Source organism: Trichoderma breve, chromosome 1, assembly GCF_028502605.1.
Source record: "Trichoderma breve strain T069 chromosome 1, whole genome shotgun sequence".
Classification (NCBI taxonomy): domain Eukaryota; kingdom Fungi; phylum Ascomycota; class Sordariomycetes; order Hypocreales; family Hypocreaceae; genus Trichoderma; species Trichoderma breve.
In genome coordinates, this window is record NC_079232.1 from 3,270,883 (window position 1) to 3,287,771 (window position 16,889).

A 16,889-nucleotide genomic window follows, 5' to 3' on the forward strand; every position below is an offset into this window, starting at 1 on the left:
TTCTGTTTTGCTCTCTATCCTCATTTGTATTGGAGTTTAGCAATACTGGGGAGTTACGGCCACGTCAAGTCATATGCGGGTCAAGGGGCGTGCTATTAAAGAAGATAATATTACAAACTGATTTGGAATGCGAGCAAAAACAGTTCAGCGGGATATGTATCATACTCCAGCTCTTGAACCACACTCTAGCTCTCCGAGCAACATATCATGACTTGCTACTGTAGCTTTTCATCTATTTCCTTCGCCCTCGTTCATCTGCGCCTCTTGACCGAAACCTGTTCAAATCCAATATTGATTCGCAAAAACTCTAGTGCAGCACGCTCATCGTTGCCTAGAGAGCAGCACGTTGACGCTTTCGCGAGCATTCTGGCTATTCCACACACTGTTGTTCCCGCCCCGTCGCCACTCGTCGCCAGCAACATTCTCGGCATCACTTGCCGCTTCGCCCATGATGATTTCGAGATCGCGTTTTTGTGAACTGAGCCAACTCTTTACGAAATTGGCAGGGTCTTCGCTCAACGATGAGAAGAAGGAGTGTTTGGCTTTGGACATTGAGATCGCCTGCACCAGCCTGGCCAGCTGCTCATCCAACGCGGTAATCTGCTTCAATGAGGCAGCGTATTGAGGGTTGTTCAACAAGGGGCGCAGATTAGCCTTGATAGGATCCTCCACCAGCACCTGAATATCATACACTGTAGGCTGAGGATTCTTGTGAAATTCTTCGTCTACCCGGATCGTATACGGGAGAGATATAGGGGCCAGAGGGCGAAGGTGTGGCACAACATACTCGCCGAGCATTGGTATAACGCCCGAATCTCGCCCAATAACCTAGGTAATTTAGTAACCGTGAACAAAAGAAGGAAATGGGAAGATTGCTGAGTAGTTGCTCAGGTGCTGACCTTTTTCAGATATGAATCGCAACGAAAGTTCCGCCTTTCTTCATCCTCTTGCAATCCTGATAGCCTGATGTACTCCCACAGCGCCATAACAGCCTCGTGTTGCGTTGCTTCCTTCATATCAACGATTTGCGCGAGCTCGGGAGTCAGCTGGTATCTTTCAGGCGACTCGTGTCTCTGTAAATTGATTGTGATATTCATGTTCTCATCTCCATTACGCTTGAAGGTGAATTCGTCAAAGTCAGCTTCAGGTGGCACGGCAGCACCTGCTTGGCCCTGCGAGGTTTCTGGCCGTCTCCATTCCACGTTATGTTCAGAGCCGTTCCGGAACCGAGACCTATCAAAGTCGACAGAAATGGACTGGAAGAAGTGTGAAAATCGATGTTTCTTTTGGTTTGCCTCCGCACCGGTAGGCTTCTGGGTCGAACCGCCGTCTTCTTGTTTGTCTGCTGCAGGAGAGGCTTTGGACGCCACATCCTCGTCCTTTATCTGATCGTCTTCGTCCAAGAGATAGCCCTCGATCTTAACTCGGTAGGACGCCTCCGTAGCCGGCGTAAAATCGAAAGAATCAGCATTGAGACTGTTTCCTTGCCAGATCTGGTCTTCGACGGTATTGGTTATCCAGATTCGCAGGGTTTTCCGTAACTAAGAAGCTGTCAGCCACCGTGCACAAACGTTGCGTCAAGTGGTGGGAACGAGGCTCACCTTGGAACTTCGTTTTGCGTCATCAAGCACATCAAGTCGTTTCCGTGTAATGGTAGCGTCAATCAGTCTCTCGATGTCTCTCAATTCCGCATATCTCTTGACACCATCCGGATCGATAATGCAGTCTTCCACGCCATCGGGAATATTCTTGTCTGTCGGTTTGCGACTTCTCCGCTTTGCTAATTCGCTGGCATGGGCCTGTGCTTGCTGTTGCTGAGCAATTTGCGCCTGTGTGAGCGGGACTGAGGGATGCGGTCCAGAAGACATCATGGGCCCTGGGCAAGTTAGAAGAAATGCGACTTGGCTGATGGACAGGGACAGAGGGAGATGCGCATACCAATTCCGCCGCGCCGCTGGTTCGGGGGATGCGGCGACCGTTGCGGCGGCTGTTGGGCAAAGGCACGATACTGTTGCTGCATCTTGATAAGAAATCTCAATGGGGCCGGTAGTAGCAAACAAGAGCCAAATCGGTTGCAACTGCTCAGGCTGGTGTAAAGTGAAACCGCGTCGCGAACACGGGCGGCGATCTCAGTCACGTGCTTGCGTCAATCGGGTTGGGAAAACGGACATGATTACCTAAGTATCCAGTACCTTAAAACTTTGTTGAATTTCCATAGAGCCATAAGTACTGAATACCTCAAGACCATTACATGCACCTTACTGGGGTAGTTCAGGCACAAGATCGTAGGCGATCGTCAAGCTGCATGTCGATCTGGTTATACTATTTCTACATCAGAGAGTTAGGACGACATATTATTATTATTGTTATCTTTGCCCTTGGTGTTGGGTAGTCTTTGTGAGGGATTCCTTTTTAAGAACAGTCAGGTTTGACATCTTTTTCAGTCAGTATCCGCAGCACCAGCCAATTCTAATCCTTGCAGTGCCTCTTCTTCTGCTTCTTGACGTCGTGCTTCCTGGTGACATCTCTCAACTCTTTTATGATTCTCGGCCACAGTTACCATCTCATTAGTCTCTGTATTAATGAGCCACACATTCTCTCTCGGGCATGGCCAGTAGAAGGGGTCTTCCGGGTGATACCAAGCCTCTGGCCCATCGAGACAGACAACGTAGATTTCTTGCACATTGCAAAAGAAGCCCAGCTCTGCAGTCGCTTCAAGGACATAGTGTCCGTCACACTCGCGGGCAAATTTTAGCCGACGAATGTGTGGCGCTTCTGGCTCGGTCCAGACAAGGCTGGATCTGCCGATGGAAATTATGTCCATGTCGAGGTTGGCCCAAACATAGCGAGGTTCAGTGCCATAGGTAAAGGCTTTCTGGTAATGCCTTGCGAGGAGACTGCGGGCTTCGTGGCAGGTATGAAGTGCGGCTGGCACCGGCGTGGGCGAAGAGACATACAAAACACTAAGGCCTCCATGAAAACAACCAAAGCCAAAACGTCTGGCGCGGCGCCGTTGGCCAACGGAGAATCTATCGATCTCGAAACGAATCTCGACGGTTCGCGGCTCGATGGTCAACAACCAGATTGTCGAGCGTAACTCGAATGGGAGATCGAGAAACTGTGCCATTGGTAAGACTTTGGCTTGATGATGTTTTGAAGAGAATTCGAGAAGAAACGCAGACGTTAATGTGTACCCATGGCGCGGAAATTTTGTATCCATTTACATGCAACACAGCTTGCACAGGTACATATATCCATTGGTCTTTCCCTCCTCTGTTGGTGTTCACTCACTTGACTTTCTTTACCATGAAGATCGGTCCTCCCCGAATTACAGCATGACACCTGCCACGGCCAAGGACTGCATCGACTGGTACAACAACGTTGATGGCAGAATATGCCAATAAACCAGAGACTTGTTCAGAATCAGTCCTGAGGAATTCGTGATATGGGACCCTTCTGTCATGTCGACCGCCAAATGTGGATTTGGGCATCCTACTGTGTCTTTGACCCGAGAGAAGCTTAGCAAATTGACACTTTTCCCACTATGTTAGGTGCAGTTTTTGTTATAAATTTATATAATAAACTCGGATACTACTATTCATGCATCTATATAGGTTAATGTGGCTATGTACAGGTATTTAAACAAATATTTACTTCATGACCCTGCTCCTCCCAAAGCATTTCCCTGCGACAACTTCCATGTCCAAAAAGCGCCTCAAACTAGGCAGCTTAGTTCAGACCATTCCTGATGTTATCATACTTGGAGTTGGGGTAGCTCAGCAGGTTCTGAGTTGTGTCCAGGCCTCCAAGAGCTCTGTGGCTTGTTCCAATCAGCGAGTCAGCTCCCTTCTTGTCGGCTGAGGCCTCCCAGAACATGCTACCTCCCAGGCCAAGAGACTTGAGGTAGGCAACCTTGGTGTTGATCATGTCAGGGGTATCGAAAGAAATGAGCTCCTTGGTGCCGGCGTTGTAGCTGTAGTAACCCTTTGCGACAGAATCGTACTGGATGGTGGCACCGGCCTTGGGAAGAGCCTTGTAATCCCAAATACCGGCTTCCCAGCTTCCAGTTGAGCCACCACCGCCACCTCCAACTCCGTTGTAAGTCTGGCCAATACCAGCAGTGTTCTGGAATGATCGTCCGTAGATGGGCATGCCGAGAACAATCTTGTTGGCGGGAACACCTCCCTTGATATAATCCTTGACAGCAGAATCGGTGTTGAAGGGTGTGGCATTGGGGTTGGACGGGTTGGCAAACAGGTTGGCGTCGTGACCGGTGAGGGGGCTGAAGGATCCAGCGTAGTCGTAGGCCATGAGGTTGATATAGTCGAGGACTTGGCCGAGATCAGCCAGGCGCAGCTTGGAGTAGTTATCTTTGCCAGCTGGGGCGGCAATGGTGAGGAGGAAGTGGTAGCCAGGGGCGTACTGGGCAGCATAAGCATCCAGCTGAGATCGGACTTCCTTCAGCAGAAGAACCATGTTGGAAGCCTGGGTGGCGTCGGCAGGGTACTCCCAGTCGACGTCAATGCCATCGAAACCCCAATCCTTCATGAAGGTAATGGCAGTTTTCGCAAAGTTCTTTCGGTTGGCATCCGTGCTTGCTGCGGAAGGGAAGTTGGTGGACCAGGTCCAGCCACCAATGGAGAGCAGAACCTTGAGGCCTCGGTTGGCCTTCTTGACCTTGAACAGCTGCTTGGCACAGCCGTAGGCATTGGTGCCGACATCATTCCAAGCTAGTGTGAGTGTAAGTATGGATGCATAGCATCTAGCCATGAGAGGGAAACGTACAATCATCGGCATAGTGCTTCTCGAAATCAGCGTAGGTATCGCCAGAGACACTGAAAGACAATTAGCAACAAGAAAGAGGATTTTGGAGATGTATCCTATCTGGGTTATCTGGCTTACACTGTGCCGTCTGCCTGGAGGTTCATGAATGAATAGATGACATGAGTGACATCTGATGCCACCAAATCGGCAGGCTGGAAGTTGCGGTCGTAAATGCCCCTTTGATCGCTTATAGTCAGTAGTGAAACTATGGAAGCTCGTTGATTTCACTCACCAGTTGGTGAAATAGACGGAGTTTGCGTATCCGTTGGCTCTCTTCTCAACAGAGCGCTCTTCTGTGGCTAGGGGGCTTGCAGAGCTGAGAGTAGCCTGCAGCGCAGCCAGCAAGGCTACGGATTTTCCGAGAAAGCTCAACATGGTGAATTGCTTGTGATGTTGGTAGATTGTTCAAGCTTGCCAATGCTGGATTAAACTTTCTTCTGAAGCGCTGAATGGGAACCAACGATGTTTATATATCTGGCTGTGGAGCTTCAAGGTACATGTATGTGTACTCTATAAGCATGATGCTCACTTATGAAGCTTCCCCTTCAGATCCTTGGCACCAACATGTAACCCATGTTTCTTCAATAGTGCTATACTGTAGCTTGCAATCAATGGCAACGTTATGCCCCGGAGCTCATGGTTCTCAAGGCGTGCCACCCCTGCCTCGTGCTCAACGTCCAGCGGCTGTCGACTGGCATGGATAGGCATGTCCCGGCGCGAACCAAATCGAGGTGGCAGTCATGATTAGCTTCAGCGCCATATCAATTACAGGCATCTCATACCCTCGCCAAGTCTAGCAACGTTGCTGATGGCGGCAAGAAGCCAGTTGCTCTGATATGCTTTAGGGCGATATCCGGCTTCCCGGGGGAAGGGAATGTCTCAGGCAGGGGTCATTCTGCCAGGCACGAAGCGCCGGCTGATGGGGGCTACAGATGGCGGAAAGCCACCATGTGCTCAAGATGCATCCCATTGATCGGACCTACTTGGATTGGTAGGGGGCACATGTAAGTGCATCTCGCGCATCTGGTGATGCCCCTCTGCAGCAGCTGCGATTCCGCAAAAAGCGCATATGCACGGTTGGAGCTTATCGTGACTGGCGGCCGGCTGAAGATAGTTGTTACAACGTGGTATCTCGACTATCTGCTGCTCTCTGCTGGAATTCTCGACTGCGGGCGTGATCCTACTAAAGGTGCTAGAGCCTACGATTTCCATATCGCGCCGAGGAAGTAGTTGGATTTTGCCGTTTTGGGCAGGAGATAACGGGGTTACAGCGGGCCTGCCTGGATAAGCGCTCCGAGGCCAAGGAATTGCTTCCCCTGCATCTCCATCTTGGAGGTACATGCATGTATACAATGCTGAGCTCTCGCGTCATGTTACCTGGAAGTACGTGTACAATATATTGGTAGTACGGGCGTAACATTGGCTACCAGAGGAAGAAAGAATCCAGCTGTCATCTTCTGCGGAACAACCCCACGGGGGACCTTAGCAGGGCGGTTAACGGCTCTTTTCTCTTTAAAGGGCATGCATACGCGGGGGGCAGTACTACCTACCTTGTATCTATCGGCCGGCGAGAAGCAGCAACTATCAATATCCATGGATGTACCTCGACTGGATGGGTAGATAACTCTGAATGGCATCATCTTTGAATTGCCTTATGCATCTACCGACCGATATTACCACAGGTTGTCTCCTACTAACCTTTGTCAGTAGGTAAGCATCCCAGACGCCCTACCAAGGCTGACAAGGAGATGCTCGGCACGCACCCGAACCCCTCGAGAAAGGAAGCATAAGAAATAAACATCAGATAATTCTACGAAATGAAACACCACTAGCTGACATCCGCTGATATCGACAAGGAACGAGCAGTCCTTGGTGGAGGAGACGAATTTACTCCGTGATCTGACTAACTGGGTGTTGAAGTTGTGACCTACCCAATGGGGAATCGTCGTGACTGGAAAGGCTGCCTGGGTGTCAAGCGGAGAATACCAACGGTAGTAGTTTGGCCGCGCGAATCAGCATTCAATATAAGCTAGTAATTAAGGTAAAATACTAGTATATTCCGTTGTGAGGCGGGGCGCTGAATAGCACTTGGGCAACCCTGTAATTTACAATCGACCTTCCAAGTTGTCAACTCGGCGGTTATTAAACTGCCGAGCCTCTTCAAGGGCTGAGGAGAGCACGCGTAAGCCTCACTCCGTGTGTCTACAAGAGGTGCAGAGTTGCGTGCACGTGTCTACCCGGCACTGTACTTATGATGAACAGAAATAATCAGATAATAGGACAATAAAGGGAATTTCCTAGGATAAACCTCATGTGGACAAGCAAAGAATTAAATATTTACTATTAAATAGATAGGCTGCATGTAGCTTTCATTTGGTTTAGCACCAATTATTATGTATTTACCTAGAATACCCCTCCAAAGAGTTGCTCTCGTTGTAGCAGACAGACGAGTCGCCTGATATGCCCTATCGGTGCCCAAAACACCATCATCAGATACTGCCACCGCCTACCTTCCGTCTTTAGCTAGCCTCCTAGCCTCTCTCCCCAAAAGATGTGCAGGAATGGCAGGCTGCCCCAATGACGAGTGTTTCTTGTTGCAATCAATAAACAAAAGACGCAGTAGCAAATGCAACATTGGATGGTAGCGAGGGCAAGAACGCCATACACACACAGCTAACTCTATCTTCCAGTCGCCCAACATGTCTCTTATTGGCTGTAAGCCTCTTCTCTCTCCCTATAACCATCTCCACCAGAGATATCTTGGGTGGTCGACGACGATGTACTAACCGGTGGCAGGTTGGGCGATCGGTTTTTCGCAGCCCTTGTATTGTTACAGAACTAACCATTCGATGAACTGGGTCTCGGTCGCCGAAATATTCTGTTCCGTGTGTTTATTTGGCAGTATCATCTAGACAGTTTCGACCTCACCTAACTGGACGGACTGGGGTTCGCAGCAAGTGGGCCGGCTAGCAGCGGTCGGTTCGTGCCATGACTTCTTCTACGGTCCCTGAGTTTAAGACGACGAACAATGCGGGCTATGATCGGCGTGAGGGCGGGAGTGTGTCAAATGTCACCTGCCTATTTCCTAGGTCTGACTCTGGATATGGCTCATTAGACGACTCACCACACCACCCTAAAGCCGATTATGTTTCGCATCTTGACGGGGCTGGATCTCGCCATAGCCCAGGGCTGTCAGCTGGAAGAGCGAAGAAGGCGGCATCAACACGCCTTGTCAGATCGAACCAGAGCCCGTGTTCAACTCCCACGCGTTATCGCCCATTCCTTGCCTGGAGCCCGCAGCAGCTGAGCCCGCAGCCTGATTGCAAGGATGACGCAAAGATACCGCTCTCTCAGCAGAAATGCGTCACTGGAGGTCCACGTACCCCAGATAGATTTGTCCCCCGACGGGATAGCGATGAGTCTAGCAGGCAGGTGTATCAGACGACAAAGCCGCTTCAGGATCTCTCACCAGCCGAAAAACTATTGAGAAGAAAAGGGGTCTCCTTGGCTCAATTCTCCGCACCCCGACGTCCTCCAGCGCGTGCCTTGGATAAAACCCACATGGCACTGGTTGGCCACCCACTCAGTCAAGGTTATTCCAACTCGAAAGGGGGGGCATGGCTGAGGATGTTGACTTGCTGACTTGATATATTCATAGGTGGGGGTGCATTGTCAAATATCCGTTCAGAAATGAGACAGACCAGCCAAGGCAATGTATGGAGAGTAGGTGGCCTTGCTCCTGCAATGCCTGAGATGGACCGCAGCCGCCGCCGCCCACTCTCAAATGGCACGACTGCTCGTCTCTTTACCATGTCCGTGGCTACAGCGAAGCCTAGCCGCCGCGATGACTTTCGCTTTTATCATGGCCGCGTTGCGTCTGCACTGAGGATTGACCGCATCCGCCGCGTACTGGAGTTTACTCGTGGGGGTCCAATGATCACTGACTTCTCGACTCGGACGATGTCGCTCTTATCAGACTAGGAGCTTGCTTCTTGGGCACGTACTGATGATGACGACGGTTCAGATGAATTTCCTGGTACGAGGCTAAGGCTGCACTGTTTAACTCAAAACAACGACTCATTAATCTTTGGTTAGGCAATTGTAATCCACTGCCAAGGCGATCTCTTCCCGCAGCTCCTTTTAGGTATTCGACTTCTCTGATTTGCAAACCTGTCCAGTCAAGCTAACGTGTGCAAGAGTCCTTGATGCACCGGATCTGCGTGACGATTTCTACTGTTCCGTTCTGGCGTACTCGCCAAATAGCCAAAAGCTTGCGGTTGGCCTAGGGAATATCCTGTACATCTGGTCTGAGGGGTCAGGGCCTCGAGCTATCCATGGATCTACTGCGTCTCATGTATGGCTTACATCCGTTTCATTTTCGTCAGTTCAAGGAGGAAAGTGTATACTGGCTATAGGGCGATCGGACGGAACCTTGGTGCTCAAGTCCACTTATGACGCCCTCCCTCGCTTCCAGGTGCAACAACCCTTCCCGGTGTCTTGCGTGAGCTGGAGGCCGATAACCACCCTGAGGCCTTCCAGAAACCCATTCAACCCTGGAATCACCGTTCAGACCGAGGACTTGGTCATTGGTGATGATACTGGCGTGATATACTACTACGTGGTAGAGTGGCCAATGGGCTGGGAGGTTACGCGAGACACCTGGCCGGGGACCATATATCTTATTGCCAAAGTTTCACTTCACAGCCAGCAAATATGCGGCCTGTCTTGGTCGCCCAACGGGAGATTCTTCGCCTCTGGTGGAAATGATAACTTGTGTTGTCTCTTTGATACAGACAGCGTGCTTATCGAGAAGCAAGAGTCTGTTCAAAACAGCGCACAATGGTCAGGATGGCACATGGCCAACGGCTGCACCAAGGAAGGCTTGATTGGCCAAACAAGATGCCCCTTACCCTCAGGACGCCTGCTCAAGCAACATCATGCCATTAACTAGGAGGATGCAGCCAGCGTTCGACCTGCCAGGCCATCGTCCATGGCGATTCGGAGGTTGGGCCCTGGGTCCGAGAAACATCGCTGGATACACAAAGCTGCAGTCAAGGCCATTGCATTCTGCCCATGGCGCGAAGGACTGGTTGCAACGGGTGGTGGGTCTAATAATAAATGCATCCACTTCTTCCATACAACTTCAGGCTCAGCTTTGGCTACAATCGCAGTTTCAGCTCAGGTGACGGCTCTCATATGGTCGTCGACCAGGCGTGAAATTGCTGCTACTTTTGGTTATACAGAGCCCGAACATCCCTATCGGATAGCCGTATTTAGCTGGCCAGAATGCAGACAAGTGGCGGCGATCCCATGGGACGGAGATCTTCGAGCATTGTATGCCATCTCGTATCCTCGGTGGCCGGCCAATACGAAGGCCATGGCACACGATCAGAAACTTCGCGAGGGATGCATTGTTGTTGCCTCGAGCGACAAGAGTGTCAAATTCCACGAAATCTGGGGTAACGAAGGCAAGATGCCAGGGGGAGGAACAGGGATGCTAGGAGGCAGCAGTATTCTCGAAAGTCTTGAGGGTATTGACAAAGAGGGCGATGTGATTCGTTGATGGCTCTTCAGCGTCCTTTGTGAGAATTCTAGATTGCAAGACCAATAATCATACCTATTTATATAGTAGCACATCCTCGACGGATGAAAACACACCTAGGTTGTGAAAAAAAAAAAAAGAAACCATAAAATAAAATCCTATATAAACATATATGGTGATTATCAGTGCCAGAGATCTAGGAAATTAGGTGTGCGCCGTACACAAGCATCCCAAAAATCGCAACCGGAAGAAGGCAGAATGCCTCAACGCCAACGCCAGCCTTGTATGATAACCCAGCAGTTACTTATGTCTTGTTAACTCATTTCAAAATAGCAATCAATAGCACAAGAATAACAATGAGGATGAAGATGATTGCCATCTGCTTGTTGTCCGATGCGCTCCTCGCAACCTTTCCCAAAGCTCTCTTTGCCCGATCTAAACGGCTTTGATGGCGACCAGTGGCATGGTCGACTTCATCCAGAAGTTCCATGTGGCTCTCCAGCTCATCTCCAATTTGCATGCTGAGCTCCCGCTGCCGGCCGATGGACGCCCCTAGGCGATCAAGATGGTCGTCTTGCTCCTGTAAGATTTGGGAATGGTATTCGTGGATCTGCTGATTTGATAGTCCATTGGCATGGTCGCTATATCCCATTGACTCTGAGGAGGCGTTCGGATCGTCGGTGTAGCGTCCGTATAGCTGTTGGTTTGGTGATGAGGGCGCTTCGCTGAATCGTACTGTCTTTGATTTGCGGTTGGATCTGTTGGACGAATCTGCCTCTTCGCTGGCGTCTTGGTCGGATGGCGGGTTGGAGGATGGGTTGGAGAGCGACTGGTACTGAGATATTAACTCGTCAAACTGCTTGTGCAGCGCCGGAAGAGAATCCGTAATAGCTTGGGCGGCCCTGCTTTAAGAATTAGTAAAAAGCGGGCAACTATACACTTCAAGGGGGAGACGGACGCTTCATCGCCGGCCTGTTGGAGGCGAGCGCTCTCCTGGTCTAGTGAAGCAATGCCATTACGAAGCTGGTCAAACGAGGGCGAGATGTCACCGCTGAGGGTGGTGTCGTCGGGATTCAAGGACTGGGCGCGCTGCCACTCAAGCAGGGAGAGCTTGATGTGGTCGGCGAGCAGGAAGAGCTGCGATGGGTTGGACATGTTGCGAGGGTTTTTGGATTGTTGGAAGCATCAAACAAAAAAGTTTGAGGGGCCGGTTTACTTTGCGAGAGAGGGCATCGCCGGGGAGGTACAAAGGTACTTTTGGTGTTCAGTGTGTCCGCTTTGAGATGGAGGCAGAGTTGCGACGGGCGAGGCGCTAAGCCGGCAGGCTACCTCGGTACTTGCGGCGTGTTGTAAGATTGGGTGTGTTTGGAAGTACCTTCTTTTGGAATACCAGAGCACTGCCACGCATGCTGGAAAGTTCCTGTTAGCACTCTATTAATTCGGTATCTACCTGGGACGAAGTATAATCATGGATGAGGTGCTTTATTTAGCATCTTACACTGGGCCAAGGTTTGTATTTACAAAGTCAGTTTGTTAACATTGCAGTCCTCAATCAAATAGCAAAGAAATACCTAGTAGGTACATAGTTCTTTTAATGCTTTAGAGACACTTTTCTTCAGATATGCTTACACGAATCTTTCTGTACTCAATCAGTTACCTGATGTTTTTTTTTTCAAGTGGGAGAGGTAGAGTTTGTATGTGAAGTATAACTTGAAGACTCCGGTGGACCCCAATGTACCTATTAGACCAGTGTACCTGAGGTATGCGGAGCACGGACCCCTTTGTGCTTTGCAGCACCTTAGCACCACTGGGCAACTAAACTAAGCTCTACGCGCCATGATTTGGTTGGCCTGTCGCAACGTCATCTGGATTCACCCATGAACCTGCGCATTTATCATGCTTGTCATCGCAATCCTCGAGCTTACATCTGGACAACCTCTCGCTAGCCTACTGGACCCTCGTCTCCCAGTAGCATGAGCATCGTCCTGCCGGGTAAGCCGCAGTCAAGACTCCAAGGTCTGGCTATTGGTTATTGGAACAACTTACACCTGAATGTAAGATTGTCTTATCCCTGAAGCTCGGAGCTCCAAGCTCGAGACCTCTCGATACAGCAGCAGCTTGCTTACCATGTGCTCCTCCAACCACAAAGGCATACATTACCGGGAATGCATTTACCATCCTCGATGGATTGCAGACGATCCTTCAAACGATCTACGATGACAATGACGAACCGCTACAGGCAATAGCCATTGACGAATTGACGGGCAAAATCGCGACGAGCACAGCGACGCAAGTTCGAATCTATAAACCATTGGAAGGGCTGCAGGAAGATGCATTAAAGGTCACATCATTCTGATCATTTGCCATGTATGAGATATGAGCTCACATTTCAACAGTGGGCGCTCCAAGTCACCTTCGACGTACCTCAGGATGGCGCTGGAACAACATGCGCGTTGTCTTGGGGTAGCTCAGAGGAGCTTTTAGTTGCAGGCAACTACCTGTCTCTGTTCTGCACTGGGGAGCACCCTGGGCGCTCGTGGGAGCAATGGCTTCCTAGCCCTGCGAAAACCGCGACACTATCGTATGACTCGGCCTATATTGCCTCCATCGCTGACCACGACTACTTCACCAAAGTTTGGCGCCGCTTGACCTATGGCTCTAATGACGTCCGATTTGACTTGGCCTACCTATCTCACCCAGATGTTGTTACGAGTATCAGATGGCGCAAGCCGTTCCATGTTGAACAAACGTCAGGCAATGTTTTGTACACCAGCTGCTTGGATGGACATGTACGTGTGTGGATTCCAGTCGATACGGCAAATGGCTGGCAATGGCAGCTTTGGGGGAAAATCAACGTCACCGAATCAATGCCAAGTGGTACCCTTCCGCAAGAGCCATGGTTGGCTTGTATTATCGATGGGCGAGACTTCACAGCTTCCGTGGAAAGGGCCATAGAACAGCGGATGGCAGATGACAGCAGCACTGATGATGTAGCCTTGGATCATTTGGTAGCCATTGCGAACAGGAGCCCTGAGATATGCCTCGCTATGAATCGGTCGGGCTTCTTGACTGCTTGGGCTCTGGAGAATGTCGGTAGTACGTTGGCGGACGATCGCCAAATTTTCAACATTGCGCAGACAATATCACCGGGACTGGAAAATCTTTCTAGTCTTTTACCCTCGAACGATTTATCTCATGTGGAAATCCAGACGTACTGCAATCGAAAAAATGGACAGCTGCGGATACTACTTCACGTTTTCGATGGCAGGATAGCTATATTCGAATGCAGCGCTGCAGATTTGTTTGATCCCACGACCAATGATAAACGATTGCTGCTCCATTCAATATGGTCAGGCCACTCCGCCTCGATCAGAAAAATAGTGCGCAATTTCAGCGGCCGAGCGGCGGTATCGAGAACAAGGGATGGCGAAACCGTCGTTTGGGATCACTCGCCAACAAATCCGGTTGGATCTTCACATGGGTTTCTTGATTTCCGTCGCCGCAGCATAATTCCAGAGGCTGGCCATATTCACCGCATATGCGTTCTTCGTCAAGGCCGATTTGTCGTTTTACACAGGAAGAATGTTATTTCACTGTGGGATTGCCGGCATGGAAAGGGCAGTATACTCGCCGAGTGTACGTATGACGCACCGGGTAACCCTCTTTGTCTCATCATACTGCCTAAGCCGCAGGATGCAAACTATAGAACTGCACATATGGCCATGATAACATCAAAGGGGCATGGGATTGTCTGGCAGCTCAGTCTTCCAAACTATGCCAAGGACTCAACAAGTACCCTGGGAGCGGGCATTGAACAGTTTTGCCAGTTTGATATCAAATCTGACGATGATTTGAAGTATGTTATTCCTGTTGATCCTGCGGGTTCTGGTCCCGTAACATCTGGATTTCTGGACGTCTTTGCCCGGGATATCGCCATGTCCTGTACTCATACCGGCCGAATCGACCTCTGGACAGCTCGCGTTGACCTAGAACACAAGAGCGTTGGATGGCTATCAACGTGTAATGCTGAAACAGGATTCTCAGAACCAGCATTGACTAGCGGAAGTATGCTCAAAAAGGTTGCAATTGTAAAGTCAAATAGGTCGACCCTTGCCATATGGGATGTTGGTGGCTCTCGTCTCGAGTTCGACGAGGACTATCATTCGCAAGATGCTATCCAGGATCTTGATTGGACTTCAACCCCCGACGCTCAATCGATATTGGCTGTTGGCTTCCAGTATCGTGTTCTTCTCCTGTCTCAAATGCGATTTGATTACTTGAATAAGGGCGCCGCGTGGGCCCCAATTCGCGAGATTAGCATTCGTGATCTGACACCCCATCCAATCGGAGACTCAACATGGCTTGGTAATGGCCATCTACTTATTGGAGCGGGCAACCAGTTATTCGTCTATGATCGACGCGTCAGTGCCGAGGAAGCACTTACTACTGATCTTAGACTGCCTCATCGTCAGGATGGAACATGGGATCTCTTCGAGGCTGTACAGAGATTTAACGGACCTCTCCCTGTTTTCCACCCGCAGTTTCTTAGTCAATGCATCCTCGCAGGAAGGAACAAGCTCGTGCGACGAATTCTTGTGGAGCTTCATAAGACGTTGAAGTTTCTTGTTCCGGGAGAATCTGTGGATGATTACCTGGGAATTGACTTGCAAGAGTTTTACCAACCGGAAGTTGTATGATATATCCATTCTTATTTATGCGTATATAGGCATTCGGCTAACCATTTGTGCAGGAAAACAGCAGTCAAGCATCCAATAAAGGGTTCAGTTATTTAGATTCAACCGCAAAGGGAGAAGACGAGGAAGTTTTCACTGAGGAGACTGCCACTTCAATCAACGAACGGCTTACGAAACTGGGTATCCCCCAACTCTCAGGTCACGAGCAGATTCAATTAGTAGATATGATTGAGTGTGTGGCATTGGTGGAGCGAGAGCGCCGTTCGATAGACGAGAATGGAGCCCGTTTTATGCTATTTTTCCGACAGCACGCACTTCGAAAGGGGCGCACCAATGAGATACAGCTTTCTTGGAGAGAGATTAACTGGGCATATCACTCTGGCAGCCAGGACATTCTGTCAGAGTTTGTGTCTCGACAGAACCATAACGTTTTGCTATGGGAGAACGCTCGAGAAAGCGGTATATTCATGTGGCTCACTGACACACAGCAATTGGTTTGTGAAATTCGCATAACGAATTATAGCAGAGGTGCTAACATTGGGTAGCAAAAAACCTTCGAGGCCGTCGCAAGAAATGAATACACCAAGAACGGGGATAGAAGCCCGGTGGAGTGCAGCTTGTTCTATATTGCGCTTCGTAAGAAGACGATACTGCAGGGGCTTTGGCGAATGGCCGGAGGAGACAAGGAGCAAGCTACAACCCAGAAGTTCTTGGGTCACGACTTTGAGGAACCCAGATGGCGTACAGCTGCGTTGAAAAATGCGTATGCGCTATTGAGCAAGCGACGGTTTAGTAAGTTGAAAAAATAAGACTTCGATGGCGTATTTTCTAACAAGCAACAGAATATGCGGCTGCCTTCTTTTTATTGGCTGATAAGTTGGAGAATGCTGTTGAGGTCTGTCTTCGTCAATTGAAAGACTTACAGCTGGCTATTGCCATCACTCGCGTATACGAAGGCAATGATGGGCCCGTACTACGAAAATTATTGCACGAAGAAGTGCTGACAGTCGCATCGCGTGAGGGCAACCGCTGGCTTGCATCTTGGGCATTCTGGATGCTGGGCAGAAAGGACATGGCAGTGAGAGCGCTTGTTGTGAGTATTACCAATCGAAAAGCGTCACTTGGAGTATACGAAGAGGTGCAAAGACTAACGGATATATATACTAGACTCCCATATATACCCTCCTTGAGACACCTTCCTCGCCGGATTTAAAATCTCGGTCTTTCTTGACGGATGATCCAGCTTTAGTCGTTCTTTATTCCCAGCTGCGACAGCAAACACTGCAAACGCTGCGAGGAGCGTCCAAAGTATCGCCCAAGGTGGAGTGGGAGTTTGTTCTTCATAGCGCAAAGCTTTACGATCGTATGGGTTGCGATCTTCTCGGCCTTAGCCTAGGTACACACAGTCTTCCTCCTCTTTGTTCAAAATCTGGCCGGATAGCTGACAGGGTATTACTAGTTCGAACGTGGGAGTTCCAGCAGCAAACAACGACTGGACTCGGAGGCGACATGAATCCATTGACGCTCCTGAGACGAAGAAGCTCGCTCGTTGTCAATGATCTCCACACATCGGAGCTACACGCAAAGATATTGACCGAGCGCGAGCAGGTCAAGCGTCCTGTAGCGCCGCCCTCGACCTTTCACGAGCCAGATGCTGCGTCATTGCTTGATAGTTTTGGTTTGTAGAGCAAAGTAACTGTATATACACGAAGGGTTCAACGGAGAAATTTTTGGTATGGCGGGGTGGGAATGATTATCACTGATCTTGTCTCAATAAGCATGTTTCTTGTATCCGTCGTAATGATATCCTGGGCTGGAACTCTGCTCAC

General features: G+C 49.8%; 7 protein-coding genes across 7 annotated transcripts; 3 read left to right on the plus strand and 4 right to left on the minus strand.

The window, feature by feature from the left end:
* Nucleotides 1–321: 321 nt before the first annotated feature.
* On the minus strand, nucleotides 322–2,020 carry T069G_01012 (SWIB/MDM2 domain-containing protein; the record flags this gene model as incomplete). Its single annotated transcript, XM_056168222.1, has 4 exons — nucleotides 322–828; nucleotides 900–1,541; nucleotides 1,602–1,876; nucleotides 1,939–2,020. 4 exons carry the CDS (start codon nucleotides 2,018–2,020, stop codon nucleotides 322–324), a joined length of 1,506 nt encoding a protein of 501 aa, XP_056033538.1.
* A 420-nt stretch (nucleotides 2,021–2,440) lies between these two features.
* On the minus strand, nucleotides 2,441–3,127 carry T069G_01013 (uncharacterized protein; the record flags this gene model as incomplete). Its single annotated transcript, XM_056168223.1, has 1 exon — nucleotides 2,441–3,127. One exon carries the CDS (start codon nucleotides 3,125–3,127, stop codon nucleotides 2,441–2,443), a length of 687 nt encoding a protein of 228 aa, XP_056033539.1.
* Nucleotides 3,128–3,729: 602 nt separating this feature from the next.
* Nucleotides 3,730–5,199, minus strand: T069G_01014 (glycosyl hydrolases family 18 domain-containing protein; the record flags this gene model as incomplete). The annotated part of the gene is made up of 4 exons (XM_056168224.1): nucleotides 3,730–4,730; nucleotides 4,786–4,835; nucleotides 4,903–5,001; nucleotides 5,057–5,199. 4 exons carry the CDS (start codon nucleotides 5,197–5,199, stop codon nucleotides 3,730–3,732), a joined length of 1,293 nt encoding a protein of 430 aa, XP_056033540.1.
* Nucleotides 5,200–8,568: 3,369 nt separating this feature from the next.
* On the plus strand, nucleotides 8,569–9,775 carry T069G_01015 (uncharacterized protein; the record flags this gene model as incomplete). The annotated part of the gene is made up of 4 exons (XM_056168225.1): nucleotides 8,569–8,752; nucleotides 8,920–8,968; nucleotides 9,022–9,325; nucleotides 9,395–9,775. 4 exons carry the CDS (start codon nucleotides 8,569–8,571, stop codon nucleotides 9,773–9,775), a joined length of 918 nt encoding a protein of 305 aa, XP_056033541.1.
* A 39-nt stretch (nucleotides 9,776–9,814) lies between these two features.
* Nucleotides 9,815–10,387, plus strand: T069G_01016 (uncharacterized protein; the record flags this gene model as incomplete). The annotated part of the gene is made up of 1 exon (XM_056168226.1): nucleotides 9,815–10,387. The coding sequence occupies one exon, from the start codon at nucleotides 9,815–9,817 to the stop codon at nucleotides 10,385–10,387; it is 573 nt and encodes a 190-aa protein (XP_056033542.1).
* A 298-nt stretch (nucleotides 10,388–10,685) lies between these two features.
* On the minus strand, nucleotides 10,686–11,521 carry T069G_01017 (SNARE domain-containing protein; the record flags this gene model as incomplete). The annotated part of the gene is made up of 2 exons (XM_056168227.1): nucleotides 10,686–11,268; nucleotides 11,325–11,521. The coding sequence occupies 2 exons, from the start codon at nucleotides 11,519–11,521 to the stop codon at nucleotides 10,686–10,688; spliced, it is 780 nt and encodes a 259-aa protein (XP_056033543.1).
* An 818-nt stretch (nucleotides 11,522–12,339) lies between these two features.
* Nucleotides 12,340–16,746, plus strand: T069G_01018 (uncharacterized protein; the record flags this gene model as incomplete). Its single annotated transcript, XM_056168228.1, has 8 exons — nucleotides 12,340–12,420; nucleotides 12,516–12,707; nucleotides 12,763–15,057; nucleotides 15,117–15,554; nucleotides 15,606–15,852; nucleotides 15,903–16,153; nucleotides 16,228–16,456; nucleotides 16,520–16,746. 8 exons carry the CDS (start codon nucleotides 12,340–12,342, stop codon nucleotides 16,744–16,746), a joined length of 3,960 nt encoding a protein of 1,319 aa, XP_056033544.1.
* Nucleotides 16,747–16,889: the final 143 nt, after the last annotated feature.